This window comes from Zonotrichia leucophrys, chromosome 23 (genome assembly GCF_028769735.1).
Source record: "Zonotrichia leucophrys gambelii isolate GWCS_2022_RI chromosome 23, RI_Zleu_2.0, whole genome shotgun sequence".
NCBI classification, from domain to species: Eukaryota; Metazoa; Chordata; class Aves; order Passeriformes; family Passerellidae; genus Zonotrichia; species Zonotrichia leucophrys.
The window spans coordinates 7,215,970-7,239,601 of record NC_088192.1 but is presented as its reverse complement, the minus strand read 5'-3'; the positions used below and the strand labels follow the sequence as shown (position 1 = coordinate 7,239,601).

The 23,632-nt window shown below is 47.1% G+C and overlaps 2 protein-coding genes across 5 annotated transcripts in view; both read right to left on the bottom strand.

The window, feature by feature from the left end:
- Window positions 1-11,598, bottom strand: part of LOC135457322 (lethal(3)malignant brain tumor-like protein 3) — a 43,081-nt gene extending 31,483 nt beyond the window's left edge. For 2 of the 4 annotated variants that reach the window (XM_064731850.1, XM_064731853.1), the window contains exons 1-3: window positions 11,515-11,598; window positions 1,158-1,265; window positions 742-850 (exon numbers count right to left, since the gene is read on the bottom strand). In XM_064731850.1, the coding sequence (XP_064587920.1) occupies window positions 742-850; window positions 1,158-1,219 (171 nt within the window). In that variant the 5' untranslated portion in view covers window positions 1,220-1,265; window positions 11,515-11,598. Of the gene's footprint in view, window positions 1-741; window positions 851-1,157; window positions 1,266-2,578; window positions 3,315-11,514 lie in introns of those variants that run through there. The other 2 variants (XM_064731852.1, XM_064731851.1) reach the window with 2 other exon arrangements.
- A 2,991-nt stretch (window positions 11,599-14,589) lies between these two features.
- Window positions 14,590-23,632, bottom strand: SRSF4 (serine and arginine rich splicing factor 4). The gene is made up of 6 exons (XM_064731854.1): window positions 23,464-23,632; window positions 19,990-20,132; window positions 19,027-19,139; window positions 17,112-17,326; window positions 16,197-16,280; window positions 14,590-16,046 (listed from the first exon to the last, which is right to left on the bottom strand). The coding sequence occupies exons 1-6, from the start codon at window positions 23,568-23,570 to the stop codon at window positions 15,275-15,277; spliced, it is 1,434 nt and encodes a 477-aa protein (XP_064587924.1). The 5' UTR covers window positions 23,571-23,632; the 3' UTR covers window positions 14,590-15,274.

Sequence of the window (23,632 nt, the reverse complement as noted above, 5' to 3'; positions counted from 1 at the left end):
AACCAGGCAAAGTGTGCCATACAAGGCTGCCTGCCAAACACTCCCCAGAAGGGACAGGGGGACAGTTTCTAATGAGAACGAAGGGGGAAGAGGAAGACTGCAAGGACTTCTGGAAACATCCATCCCTTAAAACACCTCACCCACATCCCAGAGAAAAGCTGAGCAAGACCATGAATTAAACTGCTCATGACAGCTGAGGCTGCAGCTTTATTGCCCCTGTTCTGCCATACAGAACCCTGCATTATGTGAATAAACATAAAATGGCTCAGAGAGGCACTGATGAGCAGGAGCAGAGCACAGGGCTCCAGGAGGTGGTTAGGGGCTGCAGGAAACTGAAGGAAAGTCAGCTCAGAACTGAGGTACTGCTGGTTATGCACCACTAATACAGGTTTCTGGTAGCGCAGTGAGAGTACCTGCAAGTATGCAATAAAACCCAAACAAACCCTGTGGTTTGACACTGATCTGCAATATCACACAACAGTATTTGAATGTAGTTACTCTGGAGATGTGGTGTTATTACAGTGAACTCCTGACTTTCCCTTCACCTGAGCTATTCATCCACCCCTGTGACTCCTCAGAACAGATATTCCCATCACTGATGTAAGTCAGGATCAGACCCAGACCATTCCCTGGGTGCAGAACAAGCTCCCTCAGCCCAGCTGGCACTGCACAAGAACTCTGAGATAACTGCCCCTGCTTTTCACAGCTCTCCCTAAAGGAAGTACATGCAGCCTCATTTACCTCATCCTCATATGCATTTTCCTCCTCATCCTCTGAATCCAAAGGCAATCTTCTCTTCCTCCGGAGACGTCTGACAGGTCTGCCAGCCTCAGCCACCTGACAGCCACTGCTGGTAGTAACATTTCCATTATTTCCTGTTTCTGCAATCATCTGGAATGTCTTTGATATCATTAAACATCCAAAATTAAAAACAATATAAAATTAAAATATTATTCCTGCACTGCTTCCAGTGTCTCTGAACCTCTTGGAATGAGGAGGCCTGGGCTGAGGACCTGAAGAAATGAAAGGTGTCTGCAGGATTTCCTGGATATGGAACTGTAACACTAGGTCTGACAGGTTCATTCTACTCACAGCAACACCATGCTCCCTTTAAATGTTTTCAAACAAAAAATGGGAAAAATCTGGGATTTCTGTACCTCTCCCTGTGCTGCTGGGAGCCTGTTTGAGTACAAATCTTTCCATTCTCAAAGCAATCCATTTGCTCAAGGTTTGGGAATCAGAGCAGGGCACAGCTTGTCTTGGCACTGCAGAAGTAAAGAAAAAGACAACTATTAAATTAAAATGTTAAAACACCTTTCTGCCAAAGTCCTTTACAAACTTTCATTAACTGACACTCAGTATCTCATTGTGAGGGAAGTAACCATCACCGTGTGCTGCCACACCACCTCAGCAGAGAAAACCCCCTTTTATTGGTAATGTTTTAATTTTGGAGCAGTGGTCTCCAATAGTACTCTCAGGCACATCTTGATTGACTTGATGATCTTAAAGGTCTTTTCAAACGTTAATGACTCCTTGATACTATCTGTGAGGGAGCTCCCTGCTGAAACAGTGAATAATTTAATCAAAGGAAACTGGGGATTACAAAGTAAGTGATGCTGAACAGCCTGAAGGGCTGACATCAGGCTGAAGGGCAGTTTGTGGAGAACTGGCGCTCATGGGATGGACTCACTTTGAGAAGTTCATGAAAAGCTGTCCCCCACGAGAGGATTCCCTGCAGGGAAGGACTCTGACTCCTCTCCCTGAGCAGTAACAGAAACAACCTTGTGATGAACTGACCACAACCCCCATTCCCATCTCCCTGTGCCGCTCAGGGCAGGAGGGAGAGCTGGGAAGGAGCAGGGGTTTGACACTCATCCCTGCTCCACTACAGCCTCACACGCACTCAGCTTGCCCTGCTGAGGACATCACAGCAAATCCAGATGCAGAACTAGAAAACCCATCCAGACACACACAGGGTAGCTTTGGAAAAAGCATGATACGTGGCAGACTTCAGAGATTCATCCTTGGAGCTTAAAACACAGGCCATGCAGGAACACTTTACTGGTCCAGATAAAATTATTAAAGTGTGTTAAATAGTGTCACTATGCATCTTTTATTACTCCTGACCTGCAAATGCAACCAAATATTTAAAAAATTAAACTAAAAAACCACCTTTTTGATGAGCAGAAAGCTGCAAAGATTACCCACTCCTTGATCTTCTGTACTGTGTGCATTATGGAGCTACTGAACTCCAGAATAAAAGAGGCAAGTCAAAGGTGGTTGCATTTGCAAGCTCTGCTCCAAAGCTTTTATTCCAAGCACTTCATTAGTCTGAGATATTTTCTCAGCCATCTGCACTTCACTGAAACTTCAGCCTGAAAGCATTTGCTTCACTCTGAAACAGGGCTCCTTTGTTGAGTGGAGAAGCCCCCTCTGTCTTCTATATGCTTCCAGGCCTCAGGATCCTGCCTCCAGCACCCTATCAAAGCTTCATCCCCAATGTTCTTCCCTCTCTTTATCTAAAGCTTGTATTTTTTTAAAGCTTCAAAGATGCTGGACTTGCTTCTGAAAGGCTCACATCCTTCTCTGCAGCCCCAAGGAGACAGAGTGTCATTCCATTTCAACACAAAGAGAAATGTCCCATTCTGAAGAAATGACAATTCTGAGTGGACTCAGCTTCCTGCAGGACTCCATTCAGTTCATCTCCCCCAAACACCTCAGGAGCAGCAGCATCCTGGTGCAGATTCCAGAGGCTGAGGCTGGTGGGACAGCTCGGTGCCATGGCAGAAGGACAGTGGAGGGAGATCTCCAAGCTCCACATGCTGCTCCAGACAGGGTTCCTGTGCCCAGGAGCTGGGAAGGTGCCCGTGGCACGGCAGGAGCAGAGGTCTCCAGGGCAGTGATGCCCCTGCACATGAATGAACAGTTCTGGTTCTGCCCAAACCGCTGCAGACAGACGCCAGGGCTCCCTCCTGCCAAAATCTCACAGTGCACCTGTGGCCAGGTGAGCTGGGGAAACACAACCCCAATCCCAGAACACATACATTTGCATCAGAAAAACAATGAGCATCTTTACTAACAGTCTGATCTGTGGGTGAGGCCTGGCTGATCATGGGGGGAACCTCCAGTTTCATCCCACAGCTCTATCCCTCATTCCCAAGTTCTGGAAATGCAGAATTTACTATCAGGACTGAAACTTCCTTTACACAACAGAGCTCAGCAGAGCAGGTTTGCTAATATGAAATCCACACAAACCCTCCAGAAATAATCTATTCTTCCAGAGATGTTCTTGAATGGTATTAAGGAAAAATGCATTTTGTGCATGCAAGAACTGGAATATAGCAGGAAGAGAAAGAAGGGAAAAGGATTAAACAGGAAAAAATATATATATTTGGCATCTTAAGGACGAAGCAGCTCTCGGGGCAGCCAGTTATTGTGTTCCAGCTGAACATTCCAACCAGACCCACTAACCAAGGTACTGAGGGCTCTTGCACTTGATCATCTAATATAAAACAACACATTATCATTTGGGGTCTTTCAGTCTAATAAATAATGTGGTGCTTTGTTGATTCTCTGCCATTAGGAGGAATCAATAAAAGTGAAGCTGTTTCTGCAATGGAATGTTACTGCTGGGTAAGGAGCAGAAGTGCAATGACTTGGATTGAACACAGGGCAAAAGTTATACCATTGCAAAATAACCCAAAGGAGTCAATGGACCAATTCCATGTTTTATGGGAGTGTAGACCACTGATCTCAGAACACCCCAAGCATGAAGGTTTATCCACATCTGCTGGCAGAATTGTCTCCTCACAGCTTAAGGTCCTTCACAGCCCTTCCCCACTGCTCAAAGGGAGGAGGAGGAAGAAAAGGAAGATTATCAACACAGGTCAAATGTCAGGGACCTGATTCCGAATGCCTGATGTGGTAACAACAACAACCACCTGATTTTTCAGAGCTCTCAAGTTTCTTCAGCTCAAATTTATTTCACTTGAAATTCATCTTTTCCTCCCCAAGACTCAGAACCTGCAGCCCTGAAGGCAATTCTGTGTATTTGTTTTCAGCACAAAGGAACAGAACAGCTGACTACCTTCATTTGCAAATGTAAACAGCCACTCCCCCTCCTCTAACACAGAAGCCCAGGTTTGTGACCATCAGACCTTGGTTCTGATTCCTGAGAGCCCTGTTTGCCCCTGAACTCCATTCTTGACCTGAAGCCTTCCAGTCTTCTGGAAGAAACTTTCTACCTACAGGTTTAGTGTGAGCATAATTCAACCAAAGGCAGACCTGATGCTGGGCACTCAGGACACTTCAGCATCCCTGCAGCTCCAATTCCAGCACCACCACAGCTCTTTAGGATTATTTTAATTGGGCCAAAAGCAGGAGAGATGTTTGCAAATGGCAATAGGAAATATACCTGGGATAACCTCTGTAGGAGCTCCCCAGCTTCCCCCGGTTTATGGGAAGTGCAGGTGTGGAACATCTGTGGCCATGGCCATGTTCAGGGTCACAGAACATCCCCATCCCCACGGCTGCAGGGAGAGGCAGGAACTGGACTCACTGAGCCTTGTGTTGGGTGGGATTGAATATATTAATATTTGATGGAGCCTTGTACATCTATAAACATTTATAGCAAATGTTTGATCGCCAGCTTCAACAAGGGCAAGCCCAGCCTTTTTTAGATTTTATTCTTTGTGTTCAGGCTTTAAAAATAAAGAAGCTCAAGCACCAAGATTATTTACAAAGCTCCCTCTAGGAGAAGGAGTTTGGAAGTTACTTGGACAGAAGTAATTAACTTGGAGAATATACTTCAAACTGGGCCAGGACAAATGTCAAAAATCACAATGTAGAAAATAATTTGGAACTTAAGCAGAGAAGGCCTGATAAAATAATTGGTCTTTCTCATCTCTGCATTTTATAAATCCAGTAGAACCCACAGAAAAATGAAATAATCGCTTTTCTTATAATGCTCCCTTATTAGTAAAATCTGCATTAAAATCAAGACAATCCAATAAAAGGAAGCAAATGGGGCAACTAAAAAGAGAGCAGAAACTAACATGAAACATTTTGAAGAACCATAGTCAGGCCCAAATATTCCTCATTTGTCCCAGTTTGTGATTTCTATTCATCTTTAGCATTTTAAGTCTCAGAAACATTAAGGCAAAAGAAGATACTTCAAAACTGAGATGAGTTATTCAGTTCCAAGTTGCAGATTCAGATTTATGAAATGATAAATGATTGCCCGGCTGACAGAGATAATGAAGCCTAATTAATATGCTTCCACCCAGACCTCTATGCTTTATCTTTAGACAGGGAATCCACAGGAAAAGGCCAGAAATACTCAGGTGTTTATCTCATTTCTGCCCCTGAACCAGTGCAGGCTTGGGAAACCATCTCATTGTTACTGTAGAAAACCAGCTTTGGCTTTTAACATCCACCTTACCTTTGTCAGGAGATGAAAAATTAAAAAAAAAACCAACAAAAAACCAACAGGAAGAAAAAAAAGTAAAAGTTCACTCAAAGTGAGTGTGAAGGCTAAATGGGTAGACAAGGGTTCACTCTACTTCTATAAACACCATCAGACTTGATGAGAAGAGAAATATTTCAACAGAAATCCCATTCCAGGTGCTGCCAGGATAATTTCCAATGACATGAGGATTTCAGTGTCTCTCTCTGGTGAGGAATGCAATGGTGCAATAAACCCAAACACTGTAAATCCAGTATTAACGTGAAGTTTGCAGCACTTCTGGCAAAGCTTCCATGGACCAGGAGGCAAAATCCCATTCAAGAAGCACCTGGCATCAAGGGAACCATCTGATACTGTGCTGCTCTGGGAATTACTGATTTACAAATCACGTTTCTGCCCTGAAACAGGGCAGGAGCTGAGCAAAGCTGCTCCTCTCACTCAGTGCAAACCAGCTCTGAAGCTCCCATCTCCTGGGAGCTCTGCAGCGGTGTCTGACACCTGACAGGTGACATCTGCCAGCATCTCCTGTGCCACCAATGAGGAACAGAGCTGCACTTCAAACACAAACACACAAACCCCACCATGACTCCTTGCAGCACAACTAAACCCAGAACTGCTCAGAACCCTTAGGAGCTCAGACACAACCTGTACTTGGCTGTGACGGTGACAGACGATGCTTTACTCACCCTCAAAACCTGTTACTCACCTCAGGCAGGCAATGCTTTGCAAGGCTGAACTAATACCATTACCAAATAAAACCCCAGCCTCATCTCCAGGAACCTCATCAGTCAGGGACTGAAATGAACCTTCAGAGGCTGCAATGGAACGGAACCAATGCCTCAAGAGAAAGTGCCAGGAGCCACCAGCAAGCATTTAATGGCGTGAAGAGACTGTCTATGTCAGTGAAAGGAAACAAAGACAAAATTCAGAATTGAGGAATTCCAAGCTCCCCCCTTGCACTTCCTACTAATTTTTGTTTCCCACAAAGAGGGAAACGTTTTAACTACAAAACCAGGGAAATATTGCTCTGAAAGATCAGAGTGGGAAAAGGGCCTGGGAAGAGAGAGGGATGCTTTGGCTGGTATGGAGGAGAAGCAAAGACTTTTTGTCTAGGTTCCGCCACAGGATCACAAGATGAAGTCCTTGGGTTTTCAGGAGTTTGTCCAGCTCATTTGTACAACAGAGCCCTTCCAAGTTTCCCCTAAGCACACGATAACATATGGATTATGGCATGCTATTGCACTGGGGGACAAGTAAACAACACCATGGCAATGTGACCTCAATCAGCTCATAGGACCAGACAGCAAAATTGTGAGTTTACTCTAAACCAGCAGCTCCTCCTAGAACAAAGCCCAAAGCACTGTTGGAGCCTCTGAGCTGCTCATCTTGGTTTGCTGACACAGCTGTGTCAAAACACACTCAGGTATCTATTCCAGCAGTCAGAGGAAAAGCACTGGCACAGGCTGTGGCTGCTGATTGTGCCTGTTCCACATCCACCCTCTCCCCTGGCGATGCCAGCCGGCATTCCGGCGTTCCCACAGAGCATCACACACCCGACAGTGCTGCCTGTTCCTACAGAGCATCACACACCCGACAGTGCTGCCTGTTCCCACAGAGCATCACACACCTGGCAGTGCGTACAAGCATCACACCTGGCAGTGTGCCTGTTCCCACAGAGCATCACACACCTGGCCTGCTGCCTGTTCCACACGCATCACACACCTGCAGCGCTGTTCCTACAGAGCATCACACACCTGACAGTGCTCGTTCCAGAGCACACACACTGACAGTGCTGCCTGTTCCCACAGAGCATCACACACCTGGCAGTGCTGCCTGTTCCTACAGAGCATCACACACCTGGCAGTGCTGTTCCTACAGAGCATCACACACCTGACAGTGCTGCCTGTTCCCACAGAGCATCACACACCCGGCAGTGCTGCCTGTTCCTACAGAGCATCACACACCCGACAGTGCTGCCTGTTCCCACAGAGCATCACACACCCGACAGTGCTGCCTGTTCCCACAGAGCATCACACACCTGACAGTGCTGCCTGTTCCCAGAGCATCACACACCTGGCAGTGCTGCCTGTTCCTACAGAGCATCACACACCCGACAGTGCTGCCTGTTCCCACAGAGCACACACACCGACAGTGCTGCCTGTTCCCAGAGCACCACACACCTGACAGTGCTGCCTGTTCCCAGAGCCACCACTCACTCCTTCCCAGACATCAACACCTGCAGTGCTGTCCCACAGAGCATCACACACCTGGCAGTGCTGTTCCTACAGAGCATCACACACCTGGCAGTGCTGCCCCCTCGAGTGGGACTGTTCCCCTTTGCCACCACACCCACCTTGCTGCCTCTCTGTAGGTTTGGGTGACACTGTGACAGCCGTGGGGCAGCAGCTCCTCTCTCCTGTCCTTACAGGCACTCAGTGCCGTGCTGGACAGCATTCTGACCTATTCCAAACAGACTGGGAGGGATGCAAAAGAAGGCACAAAACCTTATTCCATGCCCACAGAGTTAATGCTTTCTGTTCCTTCATGGAAAGAGAGGAGCAGAAACAGCGTGCACTTCCAGTTTTGTGGGTTTCACTGAGAGCCTTTGGTGCTGAGCTGCTTTCCCCAGCTCTCCCCTCCTCCTGCCTGGGAAGGGCAGTGACTCTGGGGAGGGCACCTGGCCACTGCCCCAGCCCTGCACAAACCTCTTTGGGGCTCAGCTGGGAGCCCAGGAATAACTCTGCAGGCCTGAAACCACAGAGCTGCCAATCCCAGTCCCTGGGAATCACCTGTAATCACTGCAACACTTACACACACTTCTGAACATCACCTGAAGCCACACAGGAATTACACACCTAAAAAACCTTCATGCTCTGCAGGAGTGACCCAAAGTAGAATCACAGAATCCTAGAATGGTTTGGGATTGGAAGGGACCTCAAAGCCCATCCAGTCTCAACCCCTACTATGGGCAGGGACACCTTCCACTATCCCAGGTGGCTCCAAGCTCTGCCCAACCGGACCTTGGACACTTGCAGGGATCCAGGGGCAACCAGGGCTATCCTGGGTAACTTGTACCAGGGCCTCCCCACCCTTAGAGAGAAGAATTCCTTCCTAAGATCTGATCTAAACCTGCCTCTGCCAGCATGAAGCCATTCCTGCTTTCCCTGTTGCTCCAGGCCCTTGTAAACAGTCTCTCTCCAGCTTTCTTGTAGGTTTGTTCCCTTTAGGCACTGCAAAGCTGCAATTAGGTCACCTCGAAGCTTTCTCTTCTCCAGGCTGAACAATCCCAATTCTCTCAGCCTTTCAAAAAGTTTAAAAGCTACAGCATAAATACGGTTGTCAAAACAAATCCTGTGTGATTCATGAATGCAACCTCTACCTGTTTGCTTAGCTCTACCATGCATTTATCCCATCACTCTGCTGGATTCAATCAGAAATTTAAAAACCAAAACAAAACCAACAGGAGATGAGCCAAAAGATGCTAAACCCAGCAATAAAACACCCATTCCTTGGGGGTAAAGTATTTTACCAGTAAATTGAACCATTCTCTAGAAAATAATCTGTCAAATTTAGCAAAGCACATCTGCCCTCACACCTCACCGGTGGAGCACAGTGAGTGATGCTAATTAGGAGAAAGAGGGTTTGGTCAGATCTCTGTTGGTGTTGGTTACTAACTGATTCCACGTGCAGGAGTGTGCAGCTGCCAGGCTTCCTTAATAAGGACTCATTTGGTCATTTTTCCCCCAGTCTCCAATCTGATTTTTCATCCCACTGTGTCTCCTTCTTCCTGCTCTTGTGCCCATGCAGCACAATTGGAGGGCTTGAGGAAAGGCTGATATAGATTAAAAATTACAGAAAATATGGGACAGAGAGAACAGTGTGTGGGGGAAGAAGAACCAACACTGTAACTCATGAATCACCTTGTTATTTCACAGAGAGACTGTAAATGCCCAGAGTAATCACTGCTGTGGGTCAGTCTGGTTTTGATCCAGTCTATGTACATTTCCTTGATATTCAAGCTGTGCAATTCTGAGAATGGGATTTAGGCCTCCAGAACATTTTCCTGCCCAGAGGTGAGCCATGGACTGGCACATGGACACTCCACACCTTATTGTCTGACAACACTCACAGTGGGATTGTTGGGGTGTGCTGTGCCAGGACTTGGACTCAATGATCCCCGTGGGTCCCTTCCAACTCAGGGTATTCCATGATTTTATGATCTCCACTGTCATCCTGAGAGGATCTGATTCCATGTCCCAGTGTCAGGCTTGCAGCACATGTCATCTCTCAAAAACTACTAGCACTAATAGCAAAGGACAAGGGGGTTACACTGAAGCTTCACCCTCAACACCAATAGATTATATTGTCATACCCAGAGGTATCTGCACTAAACACTTTGCATGAAGACAGAAGTGAGATAAGGGCTAGCCAGGCCTTCTCCTGCTGATAGACCAACACAATTTTAAGTACATTTAAAGTAAGACTGCAGACACTGCTTCAAATAAATTCACAATGCTACTTCTAAAAATCAGTGCGAAGACTTAAAAGTTCAGTAAATAAAGAACCGGTGATAAAATTGCTGACAAACAGCATGGTTGATGGAAGGAAAACACACCCTGGGTCCTGAGGAGTCAGTGGGGCAGCAATGGTCTGCAGAGCACATCTGGCTGTGTACCCACCCGCCCTCCTGCAACTTGCTCATTATGGCAATGAAACCCTGAAGACAGAGAAAATCACCTCTGGCCAAGCCAAACGGAGCTGGCCCTGCACAACCTGCCCAGCAGTTGTACCCAGCAGCTCAAACTGGGCTCTGAGTCCACCCCAGCACTCACCGGGAATTACAATTCATTTCACACACGTTCAGCTTTAATGGGATTACTTGCAATATAAGGTGCAATCAATTTTAGGGCAAAACCAGCGCACAGAGGCCAAAAACATCCTCTGTTTTAATTGCATCTGTAATTACTTTGTAAAACTGCAATCCAGCAGATTACCCTGGGGACTCCTATTAATCATTATTACTTATCTCCCACGGCCAAGCAGGAATACTCGCTCAGGAAAAGACTGTTCCCATCCTCAAAAACATATAATCTGATTAGATTATAGATCATGAACTGAAGAAGAAAAACGCTGATTAGACCACGTCAGACTGCTCTTAATTGCTGTGTAGGGAAGGAAAGTTTGAAGCACCAAGTCTGTTTTCCCTCCTTTTAACTTCTGTTTTACTATATAATAAAACACAGACCTAAAAGGTCTGTTACAATTTGGCACAAAATATCAGAGCTCTTTATCCCTTAATCCCAGTTACAGGCTATTCTTAAAAACTTATCTGGGCAGTAATTGAATAAATTAAATGTTTTCATAGTATAAATCTAATCCGATTTCTTGCAGCACCAGGAGCCCATAAAACTGTCCTAATCTCTTTCTCCTGACACCAAACATCATTCAGACTGTCCCACACCGACCCCTACCCGCAGCCGATCGATACTTTTGAATTATTGTATTTATTCCTCTATTTATTCAGCGCGGACTTCCCCTCCCAAAATCCCCATTCCATTAGTTCTGCACTTTGAATTTGCTGCCAGAAAGTTTGATGGTTTTTTGGTTTTTTCCGTCATGTAAAATCTGTTTTCAAACTTAAATCTTTCTGGTTTTCGGGAGGTCTCCCGGAACTGTTTCTACTGCACTGGATTTATATGTTTGTTAATATTTTTGAGTTGTCACAGTCCCGAGGAGTTCCACCGGCCGGCGCCCAGACGGGATAACCCCAATTTTCTCCTCAACTCCTTGGGTCAAAACTGGGCAACCACCACCTCAGAAACTGTAAATACTTTGTGACCGTGCAAAGAACTTAAACCCGCGTCCTGCCGGCAACCATCGGCGGGTTTGCGGTGAGTTTTGCCCCTTATGGGGGTTTAAACGCACTTTGTGTCCCGCGGGGCCCCGGCAGCCCCGGCCCGGCGGCGCCATTTGCGCTCCAGGCCCCCCACCCCCCCAAGATGGCGGCGCCCCCGCCCGGCCCCGACCCCCGCCCTCCCTCCCTCACTCACCGCCGGCCCGGCCCGGCCCGGCCCCGCCGCCGCCGCCGCTCCGGGGCCTCGCGATGGAGCCCAGGCAGCGCTGCGAGCCCCGCGGGCCCCCGAACGCATGCGCGGCCCCGGCCCGGGGGAGGCGGCGCTGGCTGGGGACGGGGACCGGGAGCGGGGCGGTGCTGGATAGGGGGTACTGGGATAGGGGGCACTGGGTGCGGGGTACGGGGAGGACTTGGGACAGAGCTGGCAGTGCGATGGAAATGCCCTGGGGTAGGGATGGCACTGGGATGGGCTGGCACTGGGACATGGAAGCGTAGGATGGGAATGAACGGGGATAGGGCTGGCGCTGGGACGGGACACGCGTGGGGCACCGGGGGCACTGGCACGGGGCATCCGGGTGTGAGGGCACAGCCCCGCTTCCCGAGCCGGCCGGGGGGAGCCTGGGCACGGCCGTGGGCCCTGGGGCACGTTCATGGCTGACACAGGATTTGGGCAGCGGAGATTTGGGATGGGAGCTGTAAATCAGCAAATCGTGAGCGCGGTGTCCCGCTGCCTCCCCTCCAGGAGTTACAGAGGTATTGCCCCGTCCTCTTTGCATTTCTTAAACTTGTTTGTCTTCTCATCTGGGACTGTTATTTTCCATTGTATTTGAATTTTGGAACAATAAAAGAGGTGACGGTAGGATTTTTTAATGACGCGTCGGGGGTTTTCACCAAGAGCAAAAGCAGGCCCCAAGCTGTGACAGCTTAAATGGAATGGGATTTCGGGAAAATAATACATGAGATTTGCAATGGCTCATTTGAAATACACATCACAATATTCTTCATCCCTCGATTGAGGCACATAAAATACCCTTTAGAATCTTTAAATCTAGTCAGAAAGCAAATACATTTCTTACCTCATCTGTACCAGCAAGTTCCAGCTAGAACACAAATCCTGCAGATGCTTGCAGCCAGTGTTGAAGTATTCAGTGGGTCCAGGTTTACAGGGCTGTTGGAGCCAAAAAAAATTGCAAGTAATTGAACCATCCATATTTATTTAGACTCTTAATTTAATTGTTGTAAGTTTTGTTGAGAGATTCCTAGTTTGGAGCTTCTTGCCCTTTTATCTCCCTGCTCTACTGATGGCTTTGCCCGAACCTACCCTACACCTCCCTTAGGTATGTGGGAGGTGTGTCCTCAGGTATTTAAGGAATAGATGCTTTTCCCAAAGGGCTCACTAAAATCTAGCTTGGTCACTTGGAATGGAGTTGCCAGACAGCAGAAACCAGAGTCACTTTTTAGTCTTTACCTAGACTGTATAATTTGCAGATTTTCTTAAAATTATTTTTCAGCTAATTATCCCTTACTAGCAAACATCTTGCCTTGGCTGATTTCCTTCTGTATTAAGCAGCAAAAAGGATTAAAAACATCATTTTGAGAGTATAAGATGTTAAAGCCCTAAATATATATATAGCTGGAAAAGCCTTTTTTCTCTGAAGATGTGGTCTATGATAGAGATAATTCATGCTATAGATATAGATATAGACATAGACATAGATATAGATATAGATAGATATAGATATAGATATATAGATATATGTGTGTATAAAATATTGCAAATATTCCAAAGGTATGTCTCTGACCACTCTGGCTGGGAACAGAGTCTTATTGTAACCAGTTCCAGGACAGCGTTTAGATGATATCAGGTCTGTTACCCTATGAATGGAATAGTCCCCGGCTATTATGGGGGATTTCCTGCAGTTCCTCCATTCCAGAGATCCCATCTGGACCTTCCCGGGATGGAATGTCTGGAGGAGCACACAAGACACGCACCTGGGATGTGACTTCATCACGGTACTCAGAAACTGGTACATGTGAATGCAGCCTCTGCCTGGACACTCAGACATTCGTCTGCATCCCTGATTTCGCCTTTGTCTGTTTCTACATCTGCATGGATTCAGCTTTAAATGCGAAGGAACACAAAGAAATCTGTGGTTATCCCTGCCCCAGGCAGAATAAACTGTGTATGAGCTGGCTGCTGGAAGCACTGGGGTGTACCTCTGGGAAACGCTGTCCCTCCGTCAGCCGGAACCCGAGGGCACCCAGCGCTGTTCCGGGACTCACGCTGTCTTGGCTGTGGTTGTTTTTTTTTTCTTTTTTCTGAAATTTCTATTTTTGTTATTGTCCTAATATATCTTTGCTATTTTTTTTTATAAATTTGGCTACTGATTTGATAATTTGTAACAGAAGGTATCACTTCCACATAGATTTCTCATGCCACCGAGGTAATATGATATTTGATAGTCTGAGCCACTTGCTGAGCCCTGACCCCTCTCAAAGTGTGGGGAGATATTTTGTGTTGCAAGCAACTCTTATGATCTATAACCTCTTCATCTTTTTAATATGGCAGGACAAGTTTCAAATGATTAGATTATATGGAATTACTGCACCTATGAAGTGACTCTCGTTGGAGAGCCACTGTCATCAAGTTGTGATCAGTTTGGAATTGGCTAAAGGACAGTTTTAGGGGAAGCTGTAACTAACCTTTTTGTTTCAGACCAGGAACTCACAAAATGCATTTTGCCTTCTATTTTTCAGAATGTTGCTTGCAGGCAGAACAGGGGCTGGGGATGTCACTTCTTCATTCAGAGCTGACTGTGCAGGAGAAGAGCTTGTGGGAAGTTCAGTCTGAGCAATTTGCAAATGGCCCAAGTCTAAATTTGGGATATTATTCAGGAACACCTACACACCTACAAAACTCTTGCTAGAAGCTGCCCTCCCATGTCCCCAGGTTTCCAGGGATGCTGGGGACATACCACAGAACAGCCACCACCCTCTGTGCTTCCAAGCCCAGAAGCACATACTGAGCTTTTTCTTTTATGAAGGCTCTTCCCAAGCACAGGTGTTTCAGTAGGAGGAAAAACTCCTGAAAAATATGCTGGAGAAATAAGTTCTTTATCTGGACTGTATTCAAGTGTTGTGCCTACACTGAATGTGAAGTGACTTTCTGAATTAGGAACCTTTTTTCTGTGAGTGACTCTCTACAAATTCAGGCTTACCTTGATCAATAGAAAATGCTGACAATCACAACACAGCACCACATAACCAAATGTCATCAAGCAAAAATAGTCTTTATTCAAATTTCATGGAAACGGGGATCACTGTACTTTGCAAGACAGGGAAAAATAAAATAAAAAAATTTAATATAAAACAAGGATATTGTCACAATACCAGAATATGGAACTATAGTTCTTTTCCCTATAGATTACTGCAAGTACCTCTATTTTTTTTCCTTTTGACTGTGCTATTCACAACTTTGTAAGTCCAAAAAATATGGAACAAAAGTAGTATGAAACTTAAGACTTAGCACTTCCACTAAATGGCAGACATCAAAGGGCATCAATCAAGGGCAAAATCCGTTGAATCCATCATACCTACCTATCAGTCATCACTGCAATTCCATAAACCCACCAGGGCGCAGTGCTCATTCCCTGGGCTCATTCCCTGCAAGGCTCTCCTTGGAAAACAGGGCAATTTGGGGGCTCGAGGAAGAGGGGAAGAGAACCTTTCTATTGGATTGAAAGAGAAGAGAACCTTTCTATTGGATAGAAAATGAGCGGAGCAGCCTCACACCAGAGAGCGCTGCAGGGAGAGAGCACTGCAGTTAATGACAGACAGACCATCAGATTGTTAAAAATACACAGCATCGACAGGGTTTCTACTTCAATCACTTGGTTACAGCTACTAAACATGTACAAAAGACTTTTCCAACCATTCCAAGTGGTGTTGCAGCAAGGTTAGGATCTGGAGCGGGACCTTGACCGCGACCGGGAGTGTGACCGAGAGGCAGACCTAGACCTGGACTTGGACCGGGACCTTGGCTTTGAATCAGATTTAGACCTGGAACGAGAATCTGATTTGATATTTGGTTTGAACTTGGAAATGGATCTAGACCTGGAGCGGGACACTGCATCCTCCCCCTCGCTTTTCGCCTCCTTCTTGTCCGACTCGGATTTGAGCTGCTCCTTTTCTTTGGAGCCTGACCTGGACCGCTCGTGGCTGTCCTTTCTCCTCTTCTTGCTGCTGCCTTTGCTGTCTCGCTTGCTGCGCCTCTTGCTTTTCTCACTCTTGCTGCGGCTCCGGCTTCTACTTCTGCTACCATCCCTGCTCCTTTTCCTACTTTTCCTTTTATCCTTGCTGTGGCTCCTGCTCCTACTATCATCCCTGCTTTTGCTCCTGCTTCTACCCTTGCTAATGCTCTTCTCCCTGTCTTTGCTTCTACTCTTCTCCTTGCTTCTGCTCCTCATGCTCTCCTTGGCCTCTCCCCTCTCCTTACTCCCACTCCTGCTCCTGCTCTTTTCCTTGCTGTGGCTCCTGCTCTTGGCTTTCTCATCGCTGTTATGGAGAATGCCCTCAGATTTATCCTTGCTTTTGTTTCGGGATTTCTCTGCGCTCCTGCTGCGGCTCCTACTTTTATCCTCTTTACTTGGAGTCCTGCTTTTCTCTTTCTGGCCTCTGCTACGGCTCTTGCTTCGACTACGGCTCTTGCTTCTGGAACGGGACACAGACCTGGAAGTGCAAAAGCAACAGACAGCTCAGCTTTAGTGTGGCAAGAGTGTGTAGAGAATGGGAGGGAAAAGAAAAACAAAGTGTTCCTGCTGCAAATTTAACACGATGCTTCTCACTGAAGTGGGAGCTCCCAGTCCTCCCAAGACATACCTGGATCTGGATCTGCTCTTGGAGCGGCTGCTACTGGCACTGCGGCTCCTGCTCTTGTGGGAGTGTCTGCTTCGAGAGCGAGACCTGCAACACAAGGAACCACCCTCACATTAGCACGTGTCCATGGGGAGCTTGTGACCCCTGTGGGCAGAACCCCACAGGGCTAAAGCACCTTTCAGCAGCCAAATGTTCAGAGCTACACAACACAGTTACAAACTCAGAGCACCCTCTCCCCCCGTTTCATCCCTGCTGCCATGTCTGGCTGTGAGTAAGGTAGTAATCTGAAAGAAAATATGCCAGTTTATTTAAGGGATAATCACTTTCCCAATCAAATCAGAATTTGAATATGGTAAGACACTGGCATAAAGCTTTGACTTCAGATTTTGATTTCATAAGCAAGTTATTCTAGGAACAGTAAAGATTTGCTTGAGTTTTCTTGCAACAAGTTCCACTCCAGAATGGAAAGGGGAGTACACTTGGTGCTGCTGAAGCAGCTCTTGGTCAGTCAAGGAAAGCAACAAATCTCTTAGAAACAGGAAACAGGTGGAGGTTTCTAAGCTGAGAAAGAACTGTTAGTCCTGGTGCTTGGAGCAGAACACAGTGTTCAGAGCTGAAGTGTTAGAAGCACCTTCTGTTTCCTTCCATGAGCACGGCTCCACCGGCCACGCGGCTGCTCCCACAAGGAACAAGGGCTGAGTTATCAGGGAAGAACAGTGACAGGTGCTCAGGGAGCAGGTCCACACATCCACCAAGAGAGACACCTCAGAACACAGCCCTCATTTGCCCTGGATATTAATACATGCTCAAAAAACTAGACCCATTGAGAACTCCAAACATTTCCAGTGTTTTGGAACCCAAAAGTCTCAAGCCGCTCTATGTTCCCCACCTGCAGCCTGAGGGGCGTTACACACATACCTTGAATGGCTTCGGCTTCTGGAGTAAGAGCGGCGCCGTCTCGATCCAGGTCTGTCTTCCATCAATCTAATCTTTCTGCCATTTACTTCTGTCCCATCCAGTTTTTCAAGGGCTCTTTTCATGTCAGAATAGGATTTGAACTCAATCACACCTTCATTTTTCCTTCCTTTGTGTGCATCTGCATATGTCACTTCCCCTGCCTGACGCATATAATCCTAGAGGAAGAGGACAGAATCACCATTGCCTTGAATCCAGAACCAGGCTTCCAGCTGCCCCTGCTCACTTCTGACATGATGCTCCCTGAGCAGCTTCTATTCACAGGGATGCCAGCAAGTGTTTGACCCAAACAGCATCTGGAGTGCCAAATAACACACTATGACTTCACAGAGTTGGTGTGATTAGAACCAGGTGGATAGCTTTGAGACAAATTATCATTTAAGGTCTCCCATTTCAAGTCTTAGATCAAATATGCTCTGGGCTCTCAAGTTTCAAATTATAGAAGTGATTAAAGAAGTAAAATGCTTGCTCTCCAAATCATGTTTTCAGAAATAATTAGGAAAGGTGATAAAGGTTGAATATGAAGAGGCGAGAAGCCCACAGAGCAGCAGACCTCCCTTCATCCTCTGCCTTGTCAACAGCTCGTTCTGCTGGAAAAAACCCCACAGAACTCCAAGCTCAATTCTTCTTCCCACTTCATGCTTCCTGGCTTCTCCGTTTCATTTCCTAAACCTCTCTTTAGAGGGTTTATCAGGGGTCTGTTCTGCCCTGCTTTGAGCAAGGCAGAGCAGGGCCTTTGCCAGGCCAGGGCATCTTTCAGCCCCTGTGGAAATTGGCTGCAGCGGAAACAGGGCCCAGAGCTCTGCTTTGTTTTCAACCCTGCTACTCCCATTTGAAGTACACTGAAATGAAAGATATTCCCAAAAAAGCAGTAATGCATCCACTGGAGGATTAATCATGCCATGCTCTACTTAGGATTTTAATAGAGAAGCAAAGACAAGCTATTGATAGTGTGAAGCATTAACAACAAAGACACTGGAAGCACCTCTGTACGTACCTGAACTAGTGTAAAATTCACCTACAGACCAGTTTCTACTACGCCAAAGTTTGTTTAGAACAAATTTTACACACCCTTAAAAGAGAACCATAAGAGAAAGTGTTCCAGTAAGAACAAGTGGGTTTAACCATTGCTGCTCAGTTTGATAAGGAAGCACTAATCTTTTTGCATCCATTATTGAAATCCTGCTCCATGAATCCATGATGTGGATAATCACAAGCCAACACATCACCTCCAGAGTACTCAGAGGCACTGTGGGCTCCACAGTGTGATTCAACACCTCCACTGTTAGAATCACCTGCCACTCCTTTGGATGTCAAAAATAAGTTTTTGGCAGAGATTTTTCATGATTACTCATTCTGGAAGCATCCTTACCCTGAAACTCTCCTTAAAACAGCTTTAGATGATGTGGAAAATCCTAACAGAGAATTTGCAGGAACAATGCTGTTGTTTCAAACAGCTCTAGCACCTTACAAATTGATGGGTTAAATCCAAACTGACAAGGGCAAACTCCTTCATCTCTAGTGAATCCTATCCCTGGCATGATTTGGGTCTGTTTTGACAGGGCTTAAGAGAAGATAAAACACACCTGTATGTGATGTTACCTGGTGCTAAGGATAAAATTATTCTCCCCCTGTGCAGTGCCACCAGTTCTGCAGGTCCAACTCCCAACCTCTCATGAATGGCTTCACATATGCAAACATAGTCCTGTATTAAGGTGTGTGTTACTTCCAAAATCTACTCCCCATGGAGTTGCTCAGCTGGAGCAAAGCAGAGCAGCACATCACTTTGCCTGGCTGAAGATCTCTTTCACCCTTTGTGCTCTGTAACAGAGAGAGGGTAAGGAAAGGGGCCCCATACCTTCAGATCCTGCCAACTGCAGCGGCTTGACAAATTTTCCACAATCAATCTGTATTCTGTACGGGTCGGGGGACCGTACTTATCTCTTCCGCTTCTTCTATAACCATATCCACCTTTAGGAGGTGACAAGCAGACAGCAGAGCTTCAGCCAGGGAAATGGAGCCTCGCTCTCCGCCCCGACGGAACCGCTCTGCCCTGGGTGCTCCCAAAGACACCACAGCCCCTCAGGGCTAAACCCACCCCCTTTATGTAACACCTTGCAAAGACCCAAAGCATTCAAACAGTTTTACTACAAGCTTGTAATTAAACAAGGCACAGAACTATAATTACGCTAGAATTAACATGCAATTATATTTAATATTATTTTTAAAACAGTTTGAAAGAAGAAACTGAATAAAGCCAGTTGATTAATGTTATTTACATTACTTTAAAGCTTTCTGAATATCTGACATTAATAAAGCTTTTCAGGCACCTATTTTAGATTAATCTTGTATGTTTCTAACCCTTGGGATCCTCACCACCCAGGTCTAATGGGAAAAGCTTGAGGTCGTCACATGGCTTCTTTTTTTTTTTGGACAGCCAAGGGCCACAAAGGTCAAAGAGCCACTCATGGAAAGGTACCCCAAGGTCAGCAAATGGAACGGGCAGTCATCTTAGCCTCAAAGGACTCTTTCAATTAAAACATTGAGGTCTTTGTTAAATCTATGTTAAACATCACATTGCAAATAACCATTCAAATAGTTAAACAAAATGATAATAATAAAAATGGTAGAAGAAACTGTGTTTATTAATGTATCAATTAAAAGAGTTTAATACAACAAACAAATTAATAAATATTCAGATCAACAATTACATTTGCAGTTACAGAACACTAGTCACAACTTTGCATTGCTTTCCTTTTATAAAAGAGTAAACCAATGTTTATTTCAAAGAAGCCATGGATACAAATGCACAAGTGCTTACTGCGTCCAGAACCGTAACTGCTGTCGCGGCGTGGGCCCCGGGCGTGCTCCACGATCACTCGCTCCCCACACAGATCCTTCCCGTTCAGCTCATAAACGGCATCGTCGGCATCCCGCAGGTCATCGAACTCCACAAAGCCATACCTGGGACAGGGAGGGAAAAGGGATCACTGGGCACGAACTGAACCTGAGGTATTTGTGCTCAAAAGCATCTCATGGGTTTCTGCAGAGCCCTGTGTGTGCTGTCCTGCAGATGAGCCTCCTGAGCGTACCTGAGGGTTCAAGGCTTTGAGCCTTGAAAAAAACCTAAAAATGCAAACCCTCCCAAAACCAGGGAGAGAAATAGGAAGGTGTGAAAACACATCTGCTGATTTGCTGAATTGAACCTAAAGTCATTCTTCATCAATAAAATGATAAATCATGTGAGAGTGTAATGGCTGAATTCATTTGTTAGCAAAAGATTACTATTATGGCATACTCTTTGATGAAATCAAGGGTGTCATCTATCTTTTTAAAGGTAGAAGTTAAAACCCCTCCCCACTAAAAGTGAGCACAACCCCACACACCAAAATTAATAAATAAACACAGAATCACAGAACTGCTCAGATTGGAAAAGCCCTCCAAGATCAGGGAGTCTGACCATGATGTTCGACATGGCCTGCATTATCCCTGGCAGTGCCCAAGGCCAGCCTGGATGGGGCTTGGAGCCACCTGGGACAGCAGAAGGGTCCCTGCTCATGGCAGGGGGGGAGCAGGATGGGCTTTATGTCCCCTCCCACCAAACCACTTCTCTTTGGAAAGCAAACACTGATTTGGAACAGAGGTAGATGGAAGGATGGAAGTTTGAAGCTTTGACCTGTGTTCCTCAATCCACTGCACAAATTACATCCCTCTGTCCTGCAGGTGTTGCATTAGGATGAAGCTCTGAATTCTTCAGAGCTGCCCAGAGTAATGCAGGCAGGTAAGCACCAGGAGTAGAACTGGTTTGGTTTTTTTCTTAGAGGCATCACAAGCAGTTTGAAGTGTGTTCATAGAAGATAAAAAACAGGCTGAAAAGTTCAATTTTCTGGTCACTTCATCCATTGACTACACATACAGTCACAGAGCTGTGACTGTCAGTGCAGCTCTGAGCAGGAAAGAATGTGAAAACTAAGAGCACACAACTAAAAACTGCAAATTGAAATGGAGAATCCTATATGACCCACACTTTCATTTCCCTGTCCTTCCCTCAGGTAATAATTGCTTTAAGCCATTGAATTTCAAGCTCAAATTACAAGTAGTGAGCAGCAGCTAAGCTTTCAGAGCTCTGTGGTATCACTTTGCATTGCATTGTCTCCCTCCAGCATTCCAGTTCAGCTGCTGAAACACCCCGTGGAGGATCCAGCAAGGAGAACCCCCAGATTTCCAGAAACAACTGCAAGAATCTCTGCATCAAACACCATGAAGGAAGTTTGAATTGTTTCCTAGGCAATAGCAGAAATAAGGCATGGAGGAAGGCTCAGGAGAGCACAGCTCAGCCCAGGCCTTCCCAAGCACAGACACAAAACCTGATTGCTCAAGTTCCATTTTTGACAAAGAATTTAACTTCAAACCTGTCAAAAGAGTTCAGAATATAAAACTAGAAAAAAACAATTATATTGACTTAAAAGCAGAAAGACAAGTCCCTTTACCACATCAGCCACATAACAACAGTTCCACATCTGGTAAGAAAGTTTGGTTGGCTTCCCTTCCCCCCCATTTCCAACATGTATGAAGCAGAAATATTGAATTTAGGCCTTACTCAGCAATAGGAAAACTGCCCCCCCTCCTACCCCCAACATTTCCAAGGATACACAGCAGGACTGGAAAACAGCAGCCTCAGGTATTTCAGCTAATCTTCAACAACTCCTGAGGCTGTGTGGGTTAAAACACTGACACACGAACACTTTTTTGCTTTAATAATGGATTTTATTCATCTTATAAACCTGTTAAATGTCCACCTGCCAGCACAAGCAGCATTAAAACTTAATGGGCCTCTTTCACTTTAATGCTCAAGGAGTAACTTGTACAAGAAATTCCTCTTCTCCACTGTAATTAATACCTGCCTCTCCTAGCTATATAATGATAAATCCATATTCCATTCAACCTTTCTAAGGAAGGCTTCAAGCTGAGTTTCTTGGAAAAAGCAAAGGCACTCATGAGGCTTTGGGTGTTGGGGAAAACCCCACCAAAAATGGCAATTTGCTTTTTCCTCAAAAATCCACACTTGAGTGTCCTGGCCAAGCCCCGGTGGAGGAGGATCCAACCCTTGGAGCTGCAGTGTGGGCTCAGCTACCGGAAAGAACACAGAGGTATGGGGAGTTTGGGGTGTTTGTGGGGAGGCAGAACACACCCCAGACAGCCTGAGGGCTCTGGGAGCAGCTCTGCCCACACAATGGGGTCCTTCTGGGGGAGGTTATCTGGGGTGCAGCCTGGCTCACCCTGCAGTGCTTGCCCTGGGGTGCAGAGGGGCTGGGGGGTGACCGGTGACACCCCCTCCCTGCAGCAGGCAGGGCAGAACACACACGAGCTGCCCTAAGAACTGAAGTGACACTCAGCTGTCCTACCCCGCAAGCTGTCACAGAATCCCAGGTGTCCTGCCTTCCAAAAAGGAGATGCCCACCCACCCGAGCCCTCCCCAGAGGGGGAGCCCAAGTATCCTGCATCCACTCCAAAAAAAGGGGAACCCAACTGTCCAGCCTCCCTCATCCACCCAAAGGAGAGTCCGGGCGCCTGCATCCCCCCGACAGAGCCCCAGCCGTCCTGCACCTCCAAAAAAGGCCCAGATGTCCTGTCCCCCCTTGACGAGAAGGGGAACCCCGGCATCCCGCTCCCCATCCCTTAAGGGAACCCGAGCATCCTGCTTCCCCAAGGGGAGAGCCCAGGTGTCCTGCTACCCCCTGCCAAGGAGATCCCAGCAACCTGTCACCCTGCCCAGAACGGGGAACCCGGCCAACCTGTCACCCTGCCCAGAACGGGGAACCCGGCCCCCTGCCTCCCCCACACAGGGGGAACCAACGCGTCCTGTCCCCCTCCAGCAGGGGCCCAGACCTCCTGCCCCCTCCCCCATAAAATAAAGGAGAAACCCAAACGTTCCGTCACCCCAAAAAAGGAACCAAGCAGACTGCCCTCTCCCAGTAAACCCCAGCCATCCTCTCCTCGCAGAAAGGGCGGACCCAGCCCCCGGTCCCTCCTCCAGGGGAAGTTCAAGCATCCTGCCCATCTCCCAAAAGGGAGAATCCAACATGCCGCCCCAATAAAGGACCAGGCTCCGCGTCCCCCACCACGGGGGAGCTGAAGCTTCTGCCTCTCTCATCGCACCCAAAGGAGGCGACCCGGCCGTCCTGCCCTCACCGCTGCCCAGAGCGCCCGGGCGGCCTCTTTCCCCGCGGCCCCTGCGAGAGCCTCAGGCGCCCGGGCCCTCCCCTCGCGGCAGCCGGGCCGAGCCCGCGCTCACCCGTTCTTGAGATCCACCTCGAGGATCTTGCCGTAGCCCTTGAAGAAGCGCTCCACGTCGCGCTCCCGGGCCTGGTAGCTGAGGCGGCCGATGTAGACCCGCGGCATCGCGGGGCCGGGGCTGGGCCCGTCAGGGGCCCGGGGGCCGCGCGGCCGCCTGACGTCACGGC